We start from the raw sequence: 18,482 nt of genomic DNA, 5'->3' as shown, positions 1-18,482 counted from the left end.
CAGCTGGAAGTAATAATCAAAGGTGTGCTATAATTTAGATGGAAGCAATCAAAGGCTGTTTTGGCTTTTCTACATATATTTTGCTATGTATCTATACATAGAGTGGTATTTACAAGTTGTTTAGGCTTTTGTAGGTATACAGCTTTTGCCGTATATCTGTATATAACCTATATTTAAGTGCATAGGAATGTACTTAAGAAAAGCTTTAAATTCTTGCAGAGTTAAAAATGGATTTGATTTATTTCAAAACATCCATTACGTGGTCCATTCAGAGTAATTTAGCATTACAATCCTGAAATCACAGATCTGACTTTTGGCATGCCATAGTAACCAGAGTAAATTTCAAATTTGAGCAAAAAAATGCACAGCAGACATCATCATAGCATCCATAGGATCATAGAAGTTGTTAGTTGTTACGAAATGACTTGGATCCATGTCTTGATTCACACATCCAGTACTATACACATAACAGCATACCACCATAATAACATTTAGAGTGTAAAAACACATGCTAATGATGCATCATCTCATTGCATCCTCTGCTTTCTAAGCCTCTCAAGCTCCTTCACCATCTGCCAATGCTCCAAAGAAAGACTCTTCTCACCAAAGCTTGAGGCCATTATTTGTGCCATTGTTAGCCACCTGTAGATCAGAGGAAGAGAAGTGAGCTAAAAAAACAATTCATAGACTTCCTGGACAAACAGCAAGGCAAGTATTTTCAACTGTGGCATTAATACAGACCTGCTAAGTTCAGAACAACCCAAGCTCCTATCATCACGCATGGCACTGACCATTTCATCTTGAATCATCTGCAATGAGAAGGGAAGTGCAAATGTTACACAACTCACTAACCATGTCATGCAAAGTGGTATAGTTGGATATTCGAATATGCATCTTTTGCAATCATATTCCCGGTTTTAAGAACAATGCAATTATATCAAGGTTTTGTATCAGTGCCACTGCTAGATAGAGAATGGAGTAAGGGGTGTTTACCTGGTAGGTCTCAGGTTCAGTGGACTGAGGAAGAGACCTTACTGTGGCCAAATACCACCTCCAACTCTCAGTTTCCTCAGCACCTGCATTAACTGTGGGAACAGAGGATGGCCGGAAAGGCACTACCAAGTCTGAAGGAAGGATGTTTGATTTTCCCTCAGAGAGAGTAAGTAGCTGCACATCAGCTGCCATTTCCAGCTTGTAGTACTCAAAATCGTAGTCAACCTGCAAGTAAATTCAAAGAAACTTAAATGTTAGATAATCAGTTCAAATTAACCTAAGGCCAGCAACACCAGTATTAGAATTAAAAATATTAGGTTCAGTGTTGGAAGGATCATTACCTTCTGCGACTCCATCAGATTCTTGAGCAGCATGGTATTTTCCACACCTTTAGATGTCAATGACCCTGTCTGCAGAAGAGTCTCATCAAAGGTCAGATGAGTGCCTTGAGGTAGCTGCAGAACTCCTGTGACCAACCTACAGCAAATATTAGGGTAAGCATAGGTTACATTTTAGCTCTAAATGAAAGTTCATGTCAATATACTTATATATTGTTGATGCTTAATAGGCAATCTAAAAGCACGTACCTTCCTGACTTGTTGTCCTTTCTAGGTTGAAGTGTGGCTGTGTTGAGATAGTCAATTGACAGAGGTATGGCTTGTGAATATGGCACCAATTTCTGGATTAAAGAATACAGTTGATTCCCAAATATGGAAGCACTTTCCTTGTTGAAGCCAGTGAAATTCAAGGAGAGTCTGCCAACAGTGACCACGTCCACCCTATTGCGAAGCTGCATGGAGATTAATGAGCAATAATTTAGTAATTGGATATGAATTGACTTTGCAAGAATCATCTCAAACCAAACTTTTATAGTATGCTTATAGTTAGGGCATTTGATTAGAAATACAACATACTCTGGATAGAAGATGCAATAGCAAGCACTGGGCTGCAAGTTCATCATTGCCTAACACGAGGGTGAGGTGAGAGAGCAAAGATTGCCGAATGCCTTTTAACAGGCTAGGTGAAGGCTGCATGACCAAAACAAACAACAGAATAAGTTCTATTAGTCAGTGGTAAAAGCTAGTGAAAGTAGCAAACACAGTACATTTCATGACAACAAAATAAGGTAATATCTACCTCAACAACAGGCCTTGAAATATAATCGTGGGATGATAATTTTCTCCATACCAAACAGTGAAGACGTGGCACCTGTATAATTATTTAAAGGAATCAAAAGTTAGCAAAAAGAAAAAAAAACTAAGCATAAGATAAACCAACATTTTCCCGTGTTACATGACCTCAAGTACTATGTATATGCATACCTTGCTCGGGGGCAACTGAACTGTTACATCTTCCATGAGGTCTAACATTATGTCATCTGGGTTGTCACTAGGAGCAGCAAGTTCTGGGTCAAATGTATATACACCAATAAACTCAATAACATCATTTAGCTTCACTTGACTTTCAGGCATATCATAGATCTGCAACAAAGATATTAAATAGTCAATCATAAATAACAACTGAAACAAAACCAAATAAATCTGATCATTTGCATTTCATTCACAAAATTCTAAGTTATCACCTTCACCAGACATGAAAAGGAACTTCCAGGTATATGATGATCGCCTCCATTCATCTCTGGAACAGTTCCTGCCACTTCAGTTGAACTGGATGAGACATGAGCATCGCCTTCCTTCTGCAAAGAGAATGGAGATTAAATCAGATTAATAGCCAGTTCATATAATTCTTCACAATGTTATAAGAAAAATAAGCAGGTATGCATAAATAAATCAGGTTATCAACTGTCCTAATTTATTAGGATACCTGCCTATATTCAGAGTAGAAATTACAGGACGACATATATTCAGGGTAATTGACAGATGAAGCTCCCAAATACCCAAAAAAGCAAGAAAACGATACATATACATTTATGAGATTCTGTTGTATGCACATCAACATATAAGAAAGTATGAATATATTTACCCTTGATAGTTTAACTGAAATCAAATAATTGTCAACTCTTACCGGCTTCTTGCAGAATGAAGAAGACTCTCTGTGCCCATTTTCTGAAACCTGTCGAATGAAAGAAATACAACCAATGAGAACACTTCAACAGTGGGCATCAGGAATAATAGCTGCATTTATTTGCAGGAAACATGTAAAAAAGCATACATCCATAGTATCATCATCCCCATCTCTCTTCCTTTTCTCTCTTAATTCAGGTGCCAAGCAGTTTGTCATCCTGCGAACATCAGGTCCTGGTGAAGACTCCAGTGTCCAAGAATTTTGTCCAGGTGCCTGCAATGAACCAATTACAAATCCTGGTGAATTCTCATTTCCATCTCCTGGTCCAAAAACCTTTTAGGGTTACAGAATGAAAAAACAAAATGCCATGGAAGCAGTAACATACAGGCACACAGTGGAAGAGATGGCGCTCCCAAAGATGCGAATCACAAGGATGCGGCATTGAGAACGGTGAGACGTCAGTGAACTTGTTTGTCCTCCAAGTTGACCCATCCTACACAGATGATACAGTAAAATAAGCTTAGCAGGCACTAATGGCAGTTTCCACAAGAACTTATGAGCCTCAGTCCAGTACCTTGAAAGCACCAATGTAGTACTCATTCCCAAGCATATCCTGGACCATTCCCCGGTACCGGACCAGGGTGTTTGGTTTGATCAATCCAAGATTTGATGCATCCAACACCGGAACCTGGAATTTTATTTTACTTTGGCATTAGAAGCCTCATTTACAAACTCGATACGACAATGCGTGCCTCCTCCTCAGAATATGAAAACGAACACATGTTCTTGTTTCTACAGATTATTGATGCATCGAAATTAAATGAGACACAATTTATAAGATTAGCCAATGTATATCTTCAATCACCACCCCAGATGGCCAGATCCATAGGCAAATCAGTGTAAAGCAACCGGAAAAAAACAGAAAGAACAAGGAATGATCGTTCACCTTGCCAAGGCCGTCTTGCTCGAAGAGGAAGGAGCGGAAGAGGTCGCCAGCGCCCCAATCCTTCCCCCGGAAGGCCGCCACAGGGTCGGCTCCTCCGGACTCCGCCGCCGCGGCGGCAGCCGTCCTCTCGAAGGTGGCGCGCACCGCGCCCAGTGGGTTCCCGACGAGATCGTACTGCGGCCCCACCATCTCCCTCTCTTCTTCTCTCGCGCTGGGGTTTGGGACTCGGGAGCAACGGCGGGGTGAGGTGGGCAGGCGAGGGGACGAGAGGACTGAGGGGAGGGAGGGGTGTTATAGCGGCTGGGGTTTTGGCGCCACTGGCGGCGGCGCTTCCCGCCGTTTCCTGCCCTCTTCCCGCCATCGCTCTTGGGCTTGGGCTGGGTAAGTAAGTCTCTTGAGCCGAAGTAGGCCCAGTTCTAAATGGGCCAATATCCACAATGTCTAGACCTATGACTATGAAGGCCCAGTCTGAACCTTCTTGGAAGAAATGACATGGGCCTAAAATATTTCCGTCCAGGAACCCTTGTGTCAAAAAAAAATGCAACCTTAATACTCTCCGTCCAAAGAAAATGCAATTATGGTATCCATACCTGTCAATAGAGTTCAAGTTTGACCAACTTTATAGTAAATAATATTAATTTTTATATCTCTAAATAAATTTATTATAAAAATATATTCTATAACTATTTTAATGATACTTATTTTGTATAAAAAAATATACTTTTTAATATAAATTTAGTCAAAGTTCAAATTGTTTGACTCATTAAAATCCAAGAATTGTATTCTTTTATGGCCAAAGATAGTAGTAATAAGGTTGCACCGCTGGATCGACGTCAGGACTTGGGCGAGCAAAGCTGACAAGTAGGCCCGATAGCTTCTGTCTGCACCTTTGTGGTTGTGGCCTTGTGGGCGACCACCTCCGCCGCGGTGGTTTCTTCTCCGGCGAGGAATGTGGCTTAGAGAGCGGTGAAGAGGGCGGCGGAATGCTGGTGGTGGCGGGCGACAAGGAGGCGAAGGATGCAGATGGCGGGCGACAAGAAGCTTGCGGAACGCGAGGAATACATAACAGAAGACTGAGAAATATACATATACTACTAGTACAAAAGAATGCAAACTACTACTGTTGACATCATGTCCATCTACCAAGTTACACATGTGGAGTGGAGCATAAGAAAATAGCTTTCAGGCAGACCACTCGTCTCGAGCTGAGGTATTATCCTCTGAAGAGTGAGATCCATTTACTGACAGCACATATATTTATAGTATATGCCAGAAAGGAAGAAAAAAAATAGAAGGCCAAAAATGGAACAGGAACAGGGTTGCCTTCCAACCCTAGTATCTGCCTAACCAAGCTGAATTCTGTATAGCACCGTACACTAGTAACAGAACAGCCTTCACGCCTTCGAGTACTTTGAGCTCCACATTGGTACCTTCAGAGGTTCGTCGTCGGTGGCACTGCCCCCGTTTTCAGCAGCGCTCAGGGAGTCTGAGATCAGAGGGTTTGATTCACCCTCTTTCGCCTGTGATGTCAATAGCATGCAACTTGTCAAGAAAGCTTCTACAGAGCTAGAAAAACGTAGTAATGTTTCCACAAAAATATAAATGTTGCATATCAAGTGAAAAGATGACAAAAGATTAATGGAACAATAAAAATTTATAGATGTCAATCCAACAGTAGTTGCACTGAAACACATGCTACGCAGGTAATGTTTTGTCGACTAATAAGAATTTCAGTTTCAAACGTCCATGGAGTTTATCTGTTTGAATGTTATCTGCTCAAAACCCGATACTATCCATGGAATTTATCTGCTCAAAACACAATATTATTCATGGAACTTAGCTAGCCATTGCAGAACATACCTGAATTACTTGTGGGGAGACTTCTGCTGGTTTTTGCTGAGTCTCTCTAGTGCAGAAGTATGAATACAAAACCATCCCAATTACCGCAATTAGGATTCCAAGTATGTTTCTCCAGCTAAACGGATCGTGAAGCAGAACATAGCCAAAGGTGAGAACCAAGCATGTTTTCAGATGGCCAAGAACTTGGTAAGTTACAGGAGATGTCTTCCCAATCACGAGAAAAGTACTGAAGTTTACTGAGACTGAAATCAGGCATGACAACACGATGAAAAACTGCAGAGAATAAATGCAGACCCATAATCAGATGAAGTAATATAACAGTTAATTTAAACTCCCTAAAACCTGATTTAATGCTTACCAGAACTTGAGTTGTGTAATCGAAAGCAAAGACATTTTGGTTAGTCAAAAATCCATCAAGGAATGGACCGATAAGGAACAAAGTCAATGCTTGGTATGGGCAAGATTGGTACAGAAGCTGCGTTGAAGATACCTTGAACTTCTTCTGTATTGTATTTGTCATCTGATGCTTGTTAAGGACTACGTCTCAGGACATTAATAGTCAAACTAAAGACTGCTTTAGTGGCAACAATCCCCTTTTTAATGAAATGTGCTGGAAATATGCATATCACCACATTAAGATGAATGTGCTGATGTGCAATAAGCTGATGACCAATGCTAAACACGGCAATGTATAACATGTTTGAAATTTATGCTCAACAGGTACACAAAATAATACAGAAGAATTAGCTTCTATTGTTAACATATTAGTGCTTTGCCCCCTTATTTTGTAATATTAATAACCTCAAACACATCAAAGTTTGTATTGTGCAAATGATTTTGTGACAGATGTGACACAGAAGAAAATGATGAGTATATGTCCAATTGAAAGGATACAATCTGAGCAATACAGGTTGTGATGATTGCCAGCAGTGACAGTACAGATCCCACAGTGTTGAGTTGCAGATCAGTTACAGTTGCAACACCAACACCAACAAGGAGCACGCTAAGGGAGAGTTTGATATTCCGACTGCACAGTAAGGTCAGTGAAAAAGATTAGATGATATATTATAGAGCTGCATAAAACACATGACGTATTACAAAACAAACCTAAATTTCTTCCTGAAGAAAAGGGTCTCCAATATAACAGTACAGGGAATAATAGCCAGCTTTGTCATCTGAACATACACAATATTTCGTTATGAGTTTGGTGGAGTGATTAGATGCGAGATGGAGTGGCATTATTAGTGTCAAACTGAAACCATGTTTCTAGGGCGTTTTTGGCCCATCCTGACATACCTTTACTGATTACAGTACATCATGTTATGGGGCCGAATAAGAAATTAGTGCCAGATCATCCAATAAACCTTAAGTTCGGATGAATACAAATAACTAGAGAAATAAAAAGGGGATGTATACCTGATAGAAACCAACAGAATTGAAACCCAGACTCAAGTTAAGAAGTCCAATCGATATGCCATTGAGCACTCCAAATCCCATGACGGTCCTTGCATCGAAAGGTTTGTGCTCAAAGAGCTTCATACATAATGCCACATGGAGAGAACAAAACGTGACCAGGAGATGCCAGCTTGTCAAAGTAGTGGCTGCGAAACAAATACCGCATTTCATTAAAACTTGGCGGAAAACCTGCCTTCTTTGCTATTATTGTCTGTTTGTAGACGGACTGTCACTTCACGACACGTAGCGACACAAGATATCAATGTAAATTAATGCGATCGGATGCCAAAAATAGATCAAACGGTAAAAACGTATCCATGTGCAATCAATAGCAAAAGCACGACGTGTTTTGCTGCTAAAGATCACAGAGACCATTTTGGTATCACTTAAGCTGAACCTAGCCCCTTTTCCACGGCATAACCAATTCCAGTAAGTCACCTTAGCCCTATCATATGAACTCACAGTTCACTCATTTTCCAACTCACAACACCAAATATTCAATCCACAGATATTCCCCTGGACGCACAAGCTAATCTGTGTTTGCCGCTGAAGCTGTGAAATTTCTGGCAGCATCAGTCTCCTCATACCAATTCACAGCACAAAAACGCTGTGCAGCACCCACCAATTCACACTGCTCCTAGAACCCGCCTGGACTAATCTTAACATCGCGCCTCAGCAGACAGCATATACGAGTAAAAAACATGGAGCAGAAGCATCTAATAGCCAAACAGTAGCTGAACGGAAAGGAGCCAAGCATCTCGCACAAGATTGGATCTCATACCGAAGTTGAAGCCGAGGGAGCTCATGAGAGCCTTGTTGCAGATGACGATGGAGACGGAGGACACCACCGAGAGGCTGAGCGCCCCCACCGTCCCCAACTGGAACTTCTCCCCCGCCACCCCCATCTCCACCCCGCCGCAGCAGCAACACAAGCACAGCGGGAGAACGCAAAAACTCGCCGCCCCCAAAGCACCAAACAACGCCGCCAACCAGCACCTGCAAAGGTCACATTTCGATCAAGCAACCGCAGCAAGAACACCAGGAAGCAGCCCAGAGCCGGCCTTCTCGGCCAAAACTACCTCTTTGCTCCCAAAGAACAGAATTCAGCCAAACGGCGCAAGATCTAGGAGACGAGCTCGTGAATCTGAGCTGCTCGCGGGACTGGCAGTGGCACGGCGACCTGAGAGACGAGCTGGGGCAGGGCGGCAGGGACTGGATCGGGTGGGCTTGGCTTCGCGGCTGCGTCCTTGGCCTCCTCCCTCCCCCTTCTCCTGCTCACCGGAGACGGAGACGGGTGTTTTATACAAAAGAAAAGAAAAGATATTGTTGCGAGTATATGGTTATCTCTCTCGGGTTGGTGGTGGTTGCTGAGGGGCAGATGTGTAATTATTATTTTTTGTCAGGGGTGATCAAGGAGTTTTCTTAGGGTCAATTTGGTTTGGACTTTGGAATGTAATGTACTTTGCACGTGTTTAATGAAATTTGTATTTTTTTGTATTTGAAAGTATATATATTGTTTGGTGAGGTGTTTGGTGGACTCAACTCGAATACGAGCTGGCAAGATTCAATTGTCGTTTCAAAAAATAGGTCCAAATACTTAAAGAGTAGTAGTTCATTTGCCGCACGTATGAATGATAGATAGATAATCTCTTATTGTCGGCGAATTATGATGTGTTTTTTAAAGAGTATTATACTGTGTTATATTATATGTGAATGGCGGCTATCATGTCCCATTTGTTGTTGAATAAGATAGTGAGGTTGTTTTCGTGCTGCTTAGTGGATGCCACTTAACTTGTGGCCATCTTGGCACCTCATTGACCCTTTACTCGTCCATCAATAAAAAAAAATGCTCAAATCTTTTCTTTTTCTGCCAAAAAATTATAGTCCACTAATCTGCACTGAGGCCTTGTTTAGTTCACAAAATTTTTTAAGATTTTTCGTCACATCGAATCTTTGGTCACATGCATGAAGCATTAAATATAGACGAAAATAAAAACTAATTACATAGTTTACCTGTAATTTGTGAGATGAATCTTTTGAGCCTAGTTACTCTATGATTGGACAATGTTTATCAAATAAAAAGCAAACTAAACAAGGCCTGAGATCATTGTTAACGCATGAAATTTAACACGCGTCGGTTTGAGAACAACTAAGGCCTCGTTTGTATTTAATAATTATTATTCAATTATAGACTAACTAGACTTAAAAAGTTATCTTACAAATTATAAACAAACTGTGTAATTAATTATTTTTATCTATATTTAATGTTTCATACATGCGTCTAAAGATTCGATGTGAAAAATTTTGAAAATTTTAGAAACTAAACAAGGCCTAAGGTGAAAATGAAATTACAGTGTAGCGGTCCACCTCCACTTGAAAATTGTACTGTGTCTTGTCAAGAACCCCACCCTTTGGTTGCTTTTGTGAAAAGTTGCGATGCTCTTTTGGCGGTACAATTTGTAGGTGCATGGGTTTATGGAGCACAGACACAAGTGTGTCCTTGCTGCTTGCTCCCCTCTGCACAGTCGATAGCATCAAGAAACAGTTTATGCGTGAAATTCAGGGTCAAGGCTCCGACACCTCACTGCGGCGTGAGCTTGCATGTTTATGAGAATCTCGATGCGGTGATTCCTACGGGAGTACCACTTCATTTTCATCACCACCTATGAATGCCGCCATCAAAACGAGTACTTCAACCTCTGTTGCTCCGGCAGTTGAAAGATGTAATGGAGTACTCACTCCGTTTCAAAATAAGTGTCGTTTTCGTTTTTCGAGAAATAACTTTAACTAAATATATAGTAAAAAATATTAATATTTATAATATATAATTAATATTATTGAAAAGATCTTTAAGTCTAGTTTTTTAACAAATTTATTTAGAGATATAAATATTGCACGTATTTTCTACAAATCGAGTCAAACTTGTGGCACAGAAACCTAAAACGACACTCTTTTTACGACGGAGGGAGCACTTGGTTGGCCCTAGAAAATATAAGTTCCTTTTTTTATTAATCCATGCATATGTCCCAAATTAAATATATTTATAGAGAGTTTAAACAAATTTATAGACAAAAGAGTACCTAGATTTATGACATAAAATAGTTTGATTTAGGATGGTTATAGGAATTGATTATTTTTTGGACATAGCAAGTAGTATAAACATACTCCCTACATCTCTTGATTATTCATTAATATCGCATAAATTGTGTAATATTGTAAACATTGTGTGCGTACATGTAAAGGCGGGAAGTTCTCTTCCCTTTTCTAAAAATAATCTACACGTTCAAGGAGTTGCATGAGTTTAGAAGAATTAAGTATGATAAGAAAATAATGAATGTACGCTCTATCAAGCACCTAACTTAGGGCAACACAACTAAAATATGTCTATTCGGCCACACTTTTCGTCCCAAAATAAGTATGTTTTTACCTTCTAAGTATGCATTTGGAAATACACAAATCAAGCGTGTCCATGTGCATGTATAGAAATGCACTTTTTTTATAATAGAAAGAATTAATCGATGTCATAACAATGACAAACCCTAGCAACCAACTTATGGATAAATGAAATCGTTGGAGTCCTTAAATTCGTGAACAAAGGGAGTATGTGTGTATAGCTTATAGCTTAGCTAGCTCATTAGGTTCCGTGTGATAGAAACTTGATCTGAACTACCCATGGCCAAGTTGGTTTTAGTGTGCAAGTTGGTTATAGCTTAGTTGATTAGATTCTCTATGATAGAATCTGTCAATCTAAGTTCAAGTTTTAAACTTGCCATGATGCTTGATCATTTTTTCTGATGTTCTAATAGTGCTATTTTTTGTTAGTAGGTATCGTGTCCAATTTCTAGGTGGTGTTCGTAAGGGCATCCCCAACGGTCAGCTATGTCGTCGGCTGACATCCTACGTGGAGGAGAGATGCAACAAAAAAAAAAGTAGCTCGTTAGCGAGTCTTCCATCACATATCTCGCATGACATTCAAAAAGTTATGTCATCACTGTTCTAGGCCCACATCCATAATTATTAGTTAGGGTGTCTAGCGTTTCTAGTTTTTTATTCCCTCACAGGCCACCTTAGTTGGCAAAATCTTCTACCCCGCTGGAGACACCCTAAGGATATGGTGTGCACGAATTCTTAGGATTGTGTGTGTGCATGTGTGTATGCAATTGTCTATATCTGTATTTGTATACCATTTGTAACAGGGATCATATAGATGAACGATGTAAGGTTAATTTTAGTTATAAACAAGTGTGGCAGAACCTCCCGAATTAAGTGGCCCACATGCACCCATCATTGTCCCAAAGACTTCTGATCGGCGTGCATGAGTTCCAAATGACTCAAGAAGTCTGTCGGGTGTCCTCGGGAAACCCGAATCATCCACGTTACATTCTTTCCAGGAATTCCCTCATCAAGCATCACAGTATCACAACATTTCATAGATAAGAGAAATCAGAGTAAAAGCGGAAAGGTTACATAACATTGATTGAAACTTAAGTTCAACGGTTACAAACCATAAGTATTTAGTACATAAAAGGTTCGGAACTTTATATTACATAAACCATAGATCACACAACAAGTTTTACTTGCCCAAGGTCACACATCAGATTCATCATCATCACTCTCCTCCACAAGAGTGAAGAAACAACGACCCTCAAAAGGTTGATCAAAAGGTTCACCTGCAACATGGGTTAATAAACCCTGAGTACAAAAGTACTCAACAAGACTTAACCGACTATAAAAGAGGTGAAGACTCAGGTATGCAGGCTATAGGGATTCAAGGTAAAGCTTTAGCAAGATCAAAGCATTTCTTTCGCATAAAAGCTTACTAAGAGTAAAACCTACTTTCAAGATTTAACTCAAGGTTATCATTTATGACTAACCAAATTATTATCAAACTTTCATAAGCAAACCATATCTTTCTTATACCAAAGATTCACTTATTACTACGATGATGGGGTGAGGATTGAGGCTCCATATCCGAGGAAACACGGCGATTCGAATCGATTAAACCCAGCTGGGGATTCAGTACCACACGACATATGTAGAACTTAATCTTGCATATGTCAACCTTTTCTATAGATCCTCCCATACAAGAACGGGTCCAGCGTCACCCGAGAGTACAGTACACCACCATCCTACAGCCAATCTAGATGTTTCCCGGTCATCTCAGATCCGTAAGGTGGGTACACGCTACTCTCGCCATCTCTCCACTCCTAGTACGCGGTTAGCCGTTCTCAAGTATCGGAATAGCTATAGGTAAGGCTTACCACCGCATGTGGGCTGTACTCAAAGATCTCAATCACAACAGGCCAACAACGGTACGGTCCTTAATCGACACAGTTGGAGACACTACTTTAAGACTCCATTCTTAAAGCAAGTCCACCGACCGGTCTCAATTTGAAACATTATTGACCTTAGAAGTATTCCACAACAACCCTTCAAACTTTCTCGTTTGAAAACCTATCTAATAAACAGGGCTAAGCATACTAAGTATTTTCATAAAACAAGTATTAAGGTTAATATTGAAATCATCAAGGTAGATAATGCAGCAAATAGGATTCACCCAACTCCTATTCACCTAATGCATCATATTAACTCAAGTGATATAAATGACTTTATGAAAATACAAGGATAGGGTTTAATGTCTGGGGCTTGCCTTGACCGGAAGGGAAGTTTGGCAACTCAGCAAAGCCCGAAAGATCCACAAACTCGGAAGCAACCCACTGAGGATCAGATTCTTCCGGAGCGTATTCTATACGTAAAAGTGCATATGCATGATTATGATATACTCATGGCATGATAAAGACAGGTTACATGTTCTTGGATGATAACAACAAACATGACTACCTCGAGTACAACGTACCTTCATGGTAAAGAAACAAACCAAGCTAGCTATCAAAGCATAGATTACTACTAAACAAACTTTATCATTTTTATCAAGCAATATTGGGTATCTATCAAACAACAAAGATCATTTATATAAAATAAATCATAACCAGGGAGCATATCATGCTAAGTGACCACTGGTTGTCAATCAATCCAAAATACCACTCAAATCCTAAAAGGATTAATTATTTCTATTTCTTTTATACTTATTTTAAATAGCTTTATTAAGAAACAGAGCATACTTTATCAAAAAGAGCTGAAAATAATCCTGAAGCTAGATAACAGTAACACAAGTTCACATATTAAATTTCATGATTTTTGGATATACCCATAAATTATTAAAATTCATGGAAGATTTATTTAGTAATAAACAGAGGCAATTTATATGTACATACAAATTATCAGAAAATAAAGTCTAACATTTTTCCTACACTTCTTATATTCTCTGGAACCTACACAAAAATTTTCACTAATTTTGAATCACTACACAATTTATTACACAATTTCAAACATCAAGTATTTTTTTAACCAAAAAGGAAAAAAGAAAATGCACTGTGCTGCACCGACGGCCTGCTTGGACCGGCCCAAGACGGCCCGCGCGCTGCACCTGCCCCCTCCCCTCTCTCTGCAAGACACTGACGGGGATACCCCACCCGTCAGTTTCGTCTTCAACGCGCACGGCAACACTGCCGCCGCTCCAACGGCCGGTAGCGAGGCCTTCGGCCCCCGCACGTGCGCGCATCAGCTTCGCCTCGAGTTAGCGGCCCCGTTGGCACCTTCTAACCGCACTCTACCCTATCTCTACCACCTCGGTCACGAGAAGAGCGGGCGGCCGCCATGGCCGACTGTCGGCCGGCCACTAGGGCCCGGTAGAGAGCAAACGAAAGAGACAGGGAGGTTCGGGGTGGATGGAGGAGCACGGTGCTCACATTGCGGGACCCGGGGAGTTAGCCGAAGCTTTGGGCAACGGAGGCGGTGCCGTCGGGCGGACGCTCCGAGCTCAACGGCGTCGTTCCGGTGATCCTGCTCGCGCCCAAAGGAAAAGAGAGAGAGCATGAGTTGTAGGACATCAAGGTGAAGCTCCAACGCCCCTCACCTCGACTCAAAGCCTTACGGGATGGCCAGGCCACGATGAAGTGCCCACGGCGGCGCTCTGTCGCCGGCGGAGAGAAAGACGACGAACTCCGGGGCCCTGGTGCGAAAGAGACAGAAAGGATAGGTTCGGAAGGTGCACAAGGAGGTAACCACTTTATGGCCTCGGTGAATTTGGATGAGGATCAACCGCTGCGGTGAATTTGGAGTTGAACGAGCCGCTGCCCGTCGGTGCTCCGGTGGCAAGACAAGGTCGGCAAGCTCAGGATGGAACGCCACGAAGCAAGCAGAGGCGCCAGCAGCTGCTACTCGATGCCACGGAGACGGATGCATGTTGGGACGAGGTGACACGGCGCTCACGCGCTGGCAAACGCCGGCCCAAGCTCGGCGGTCCACCGCCGTGAACAGGGGCTAGAACTTATCCCCCCCCTTCCCCAAAAGCCCCTTCTGCCTTTTTGCGAAAAACAACAAAAATTTGAACAGAAGTCAAATTTCTGCCAAAATAAAACTTGTTTAGAATTTTGAATACTACAAAACATCTTTAAGGGTCCAAGGCTGATTTCAAATGGAAAGGGATGAATTTGAGCCAAACAGTTTGAAATCCAAATCTCAAGTTGGGAAAAATTCTAATTTTGAATTGGGGCAGATTAGAAATTCCAAAATTACTTTTGATTTTCCAAAACAACTTGAAAAACTCCCGACATGAAAGTTGTTCAATTTTTCAAGCCCTATAACTTTCATGTTGACCATTTTTTAAAATTCCAAATAGATTTTGAATTGGAGATTTAAATTAGAAAAGGGAACACTTTTCGGAAATTTGCATTTTCAAAATTACTTTGAATTTTGTATTGAAACTCCAAAAACTCAAAACACCAAAGTTGTACCTCTTGACAAGACCTACAACTTTGCTTTTGAACTCAACTTCAAATTTTGCTTAGTTTTTGAATTGCACAAAAGGGGGCAGATCCAAGGTTTTAAAATTAGGGGTTCCCCCCCCCCCCCCTTTTAGCTCTCGGAAAACTTTCACCCAAGGACTTTAAACACCAACAAGTATCCAAACACAAAATAGACACACTTTAATTCCCTAAGCACAATCAACCAAAATAAACTTATTTTTAGGTTAATGCATAATGATGACATGTCACGTTTTAGATTACTTAACACCAGAGTGTTACAACAAGAGACGTCTTGGGTTATGTGAAAATCTGAAGTCAATTATTTTAAGCATTGACCAATATCGTTTATTAAAATATATCTATTGGATTATTTTTTCTGAAAATATATTAAAAGACCACAGCACCGCTAACACATCCAAACTTCTTTTTATATAAAAAAGCGTAGAAGATAATTTGTAGCCAAATTAAAGTGTGTGATCTAAGGCACCTCAAAAACGCCGTTTATATGTGACCTGAAAGACTATAGAAAACGACACATTCATATCCAGTGGCAAAGATACACAGGCCAGAAGAAATATATAATATGAGGAAACAAACCCATGGAAAAAGGGCACAAAAGGACGGGACGCCACCTTGGCATGCATGATGATGATCATTCTCTCGCGGCGTTGGTGTATGTTGTTGCTTAGAAACAAAGATATATATATGTATTTTTCCTGCTGCTTCGATTGGTTTGGCCATGTGGATAAGGAGAAGGAACGGGAGGGATATTGATGCATGGGCGAGAGGAGGATGATGAGAAGAAGAAGAAGATGAGGCGGGGTGTGGGTTAGGTGGCACGCCATTGTCGTGGAGGACTACTTTGGGATTAGTCAATAATTAACTTAACTGACTAATAATAATTGAAAAGCAGGGTGGTAGCATGGAATGGAACGCAACCAAGTAATATTAGTTGGTTGGGTTTGGATGGCCTCCACTGGCCTGCTGCTCACATTGCCATCTGCTACAGGAAGTAATAGGAGGTCGCTTTCGCTGGGAGGTTGCCGAACCCACCGACACTCTCACCTCTGCCTCTCTCTCTCTCTCGCTCAGATGAGATCGGAGCCAGTAGCCCCGGTAGTCCATGGCATGTGCCCATTCACTGTTCAGGATGTTGGAGGCTGACAACGACGATGCCAAACAATTTGCGGTCCCATGCATATGATGGTCTGAAAGTCTGAATTCTCAAGAATCGTTTGATCGATTCTGCATAAAGACTGGATGGATGGAGGATGGTCTCAGACATGCATGCATGGATGCACGCTGGTATCCTTGCTCGCTCATTCCGGCCAGTACTACGTCCAATGTGGTGTTGTCTGCCACTGCCACTGCCAGCACGAGAGCGAGCTAGCTATAACTAGTCGTAGGTCTGTCTCCCTCCCCTCACTGAAGAATTGAATGGTGAGGGAAGCAGTTTTTTGGGGTCTATATGTTGGGCATTGTATTACTGATGGTGAGGGAAGCAGTTGAGAGACAGTGCTGAGATGCGAGTGAATGTTCATGGGCACATACTGTATACGTCGTCTCCGACATCCGATCCTGCTCTACTCGATCGGCATGGAGGTCTGGATCGATCGCTAATGGAACCATGGATGTCTACACTGACGCAGTCGCAGCGTCATCGATCGTCGCTAGTGGAACCATGGAGGTCTGGATCGAGGAGCAATCTCTTCAGTTAACTTAATAAATAATGCAGGATATACATAGATATATTCGAATTCAGCATAACAGGCCGTCCCTCGATCCTGTTCCTGTCCATCCTCCACTGAGACGGCCCAGGGTATGAATAATACCACCGGCTGGGACGGACCATCAGTCATCAGTGGACACTGGACAGTGGTACGTAGGGTGGCCGGTGGCAGCTAGCAGCCATCCCATGCCTAGTGGCTTGGCTAAGGTTTACTAGACGACTACAAAAATGAAGACATGTTTGGCGAGCTTTATGGCCGCCGTCCTTTCCAAACCGAAAGGTTTTTCCTTGCCTTCTGCTTTTCATTTTTACTCTAGATAATACTAGGTACGCATCTGCAGTTCTTTGTCGGTAAAAACTTTCAGGTTCAGAAAAAAAATATGTATATATACGCGTACAGTTGCATAAGCAACTCCATGTTCAATCAGGACGTCATACTTGGGTTGGCGCCTGCCACGACGGTCGACGGCAAACGATCCAAGCAAATCGGACGTGTGGTGGCAGTTTCGGTCAGGACACGAGCCAACTAAAAACCGTTCCTTCATCTGTAGCAAACTTGAAATGTATGACAATCAAGGAGAGTTTTCTCGTTGATTACTGCTATAGTGATGGTGTAGAAACAGTTCCTTCATCCGACGTCACCTGGAGCCTTAATAATTCCCCTGTCAGCAATCCCTGACTGAAACGGTGAAAGTGAAACCATTCAGTGCAAGTTTCAGGCCGCTGCTGGGTCTCCAGCCTTCGTATGGACTGTTCACTCTATGCAAAGCTGCCAAGCAACGCAATTTGCAACCAAGCGACAGACAGAGATTCAGGTGGCTTTCATCAGACATGGATCCGATTGAGGACGCCATGCATCATGCATGGCAAAATGGGTCCTCTGTTTCCAAGTTCCAGCCCCTCCATACAGCAGCGCCTGCCATGGGGTCCCCTCTGTTTGGGAGCTCGTCCTTCATTGCTGCCGACATTTTGCCTCCCTAAACTACACTACGCGAACCGCCCATGCACATAATTGATGGGAGGACAGGAGATCTATCGTTAAGATGTCGTTTCATGGGAATTATTCAGCTCGTTTATGGCGTCAGCAATGGCCTGTTAGGTCTGATTGCGACGACGACGACGACGACCCGTGTGCTTTTTCTCGAGTCTTTGGTAGGCAGTTAGTTAGGCACACGACGAGCCGTTTCATAGGAATTATTCAGCTATCATCGCCGCAGTTCATATCAACAGCGCTCCAATAGATGGAGTAGGTCCATGCCGTGAACTCCGGGGCAGATCAAATTGATATGCAATCCACGTCACACTTAGGTACGGTTTAGTTTGAGGGATTGTGGAACGTAGCCTGCTCCTTAATTAGTCATGAATACTTGGCCTACTCTTTAGAGCATCTACGAGAGTTTTTTGAAACTCATTCTCTATTTTTCATACGAAAAGTCATTTGCACAAAGATAGTTTTCTATATCTTTCCATCATTCAACAACCTTTCTATATCCGATGTACACTATAAAGAGTCATTCTTGCTTTCCATCGCTGATGAGAAATCTAGAACAGAGAGTGATGGTACTTGAGATCTAATTAAAGGAGCTGTTGTAGGATTTTTTTCTCT

General features: G+C 41.7%; 2 protein-coding genes across 2 annotated transcripts; both read right to left on the bottom strand.

Annotated features, from left to right (window-relative positions):
• On the bottom strand, nt 348–4,238 carry LOC8056563 (mini-chromosome maintenance complex-binding protein). The gene is made up of 14 exons (XM_002455081.2): nt 3,965–4,238; nt 3,593–3,706; nt 3,404–3,511; nt 3,166–3,291; nt 3,019–3,066; nt 2,576–2,689; nt 2,316–2,474; nt 2,131–2,202; nt 1,908–2,021; nt 1,581–1,783; nt 1,335–1,470; nt 994–1,218; nt 742–809; nt 348–642 (listed from the first exon to the last, which is right to left on the bottom strand). The coding sequence occupies exons 1-14, from the start codon at nt 4,151–4,153 to the stop codon at nt 528–530; spliced, it is 1,791 nt and encodes a 596-aa protein (XP_002455126.1). The 5' UTR covers nt 4,154–4,238; the 3' UTR covers nt 348–527.
• On the bottom strand, nt 5,028–8,589 carry LOC110434035 (UDP-xylose transporter 3-like). Its single transcript, XM_021457570.1, has 8 exons — nt 8,359–8,589; nt 8,061–8,275; nt 7,241–7,425; nt 6,932–6,999; nt 6,719–6,851; nt 6,183–6,344; nt 5,825–6,097; nt 5,028–5,484 (listed from the first exon to the last, which is right to left on the bottom strand). Exons 2-8 carry the CDS (start codon nt 8,182–8,184, stop codon nt 5,359–5,361), a joined length of 1,071 nt encoding a protein of 356 aa, XP_021313245.1. The 5' UTR covers nt 8,185–8,275; nt 8,359–8,589; the 3' UTR covers nt 5,028–5,358.

This window comes from Sorghum bicolor, chromosome 3 (assembly GCF_000003195.3).
Source record: "Sorghum bicolor cultivar BTx623 chromosome 3, Sorghum_bicolor_NCBIv3, whole genome shotgun sequence".
NCBI lineage: Eukaryota > Viridiplantae > Streptophyta > Magnoliopsida > Poales > Poaceae > Sorghum > Sorghum bicolor.
This window is presented reverse-complemented; position numbering and strand designations above follow the sequence as displayed.

Bases quoted from the DNA above. Each gene is read 5' to 3' on its own strand.
- LOC8056563 (XM_002455081.2), bottom strand. From the start codon at position 4,153: ATGGTGGGGCCGCAGTACGATCTCGTCGGGAACCCACTGGGCGCGGTG. The intron at 3,707-3,964 runs GTGAACGATCAT...ATAAAATTCCAG, and splicing joins AGCAAGACGGCCTTGGCAAG to GTTCCGGTGTTGGATGCATC. The intron at 2,690-3,018 runs GTAAGAGTTGAC...TTCTCTTTGCAG, and splicing joins CTTCATTCTGCAAGAAGCCG to AAGGAAGGCGATGCTCATGT.
- LOC110434035 (XM_021457570.1), bottom strand. From the start codon at position 8,184: ATGGGGGTGGCGGGGGAGAAGTTCCAGTTGGGGACGGTGGGGGCGCTC. The intron at 6,852-6,931 runs GTTTGTTTTGTA...CTTACTGTGCAG, and splicing joins TTCTTCAGGAAGAAATTTAG to TCGGAATATCAAACTCTCCC. The intron at 6,098-6,182 runs GTAAGCATTAAA...TATTCTCTGCAG, and splicing joins ATTACACAACTCAAGTTCTG to TTTTTCATCGTGTTGTCATG.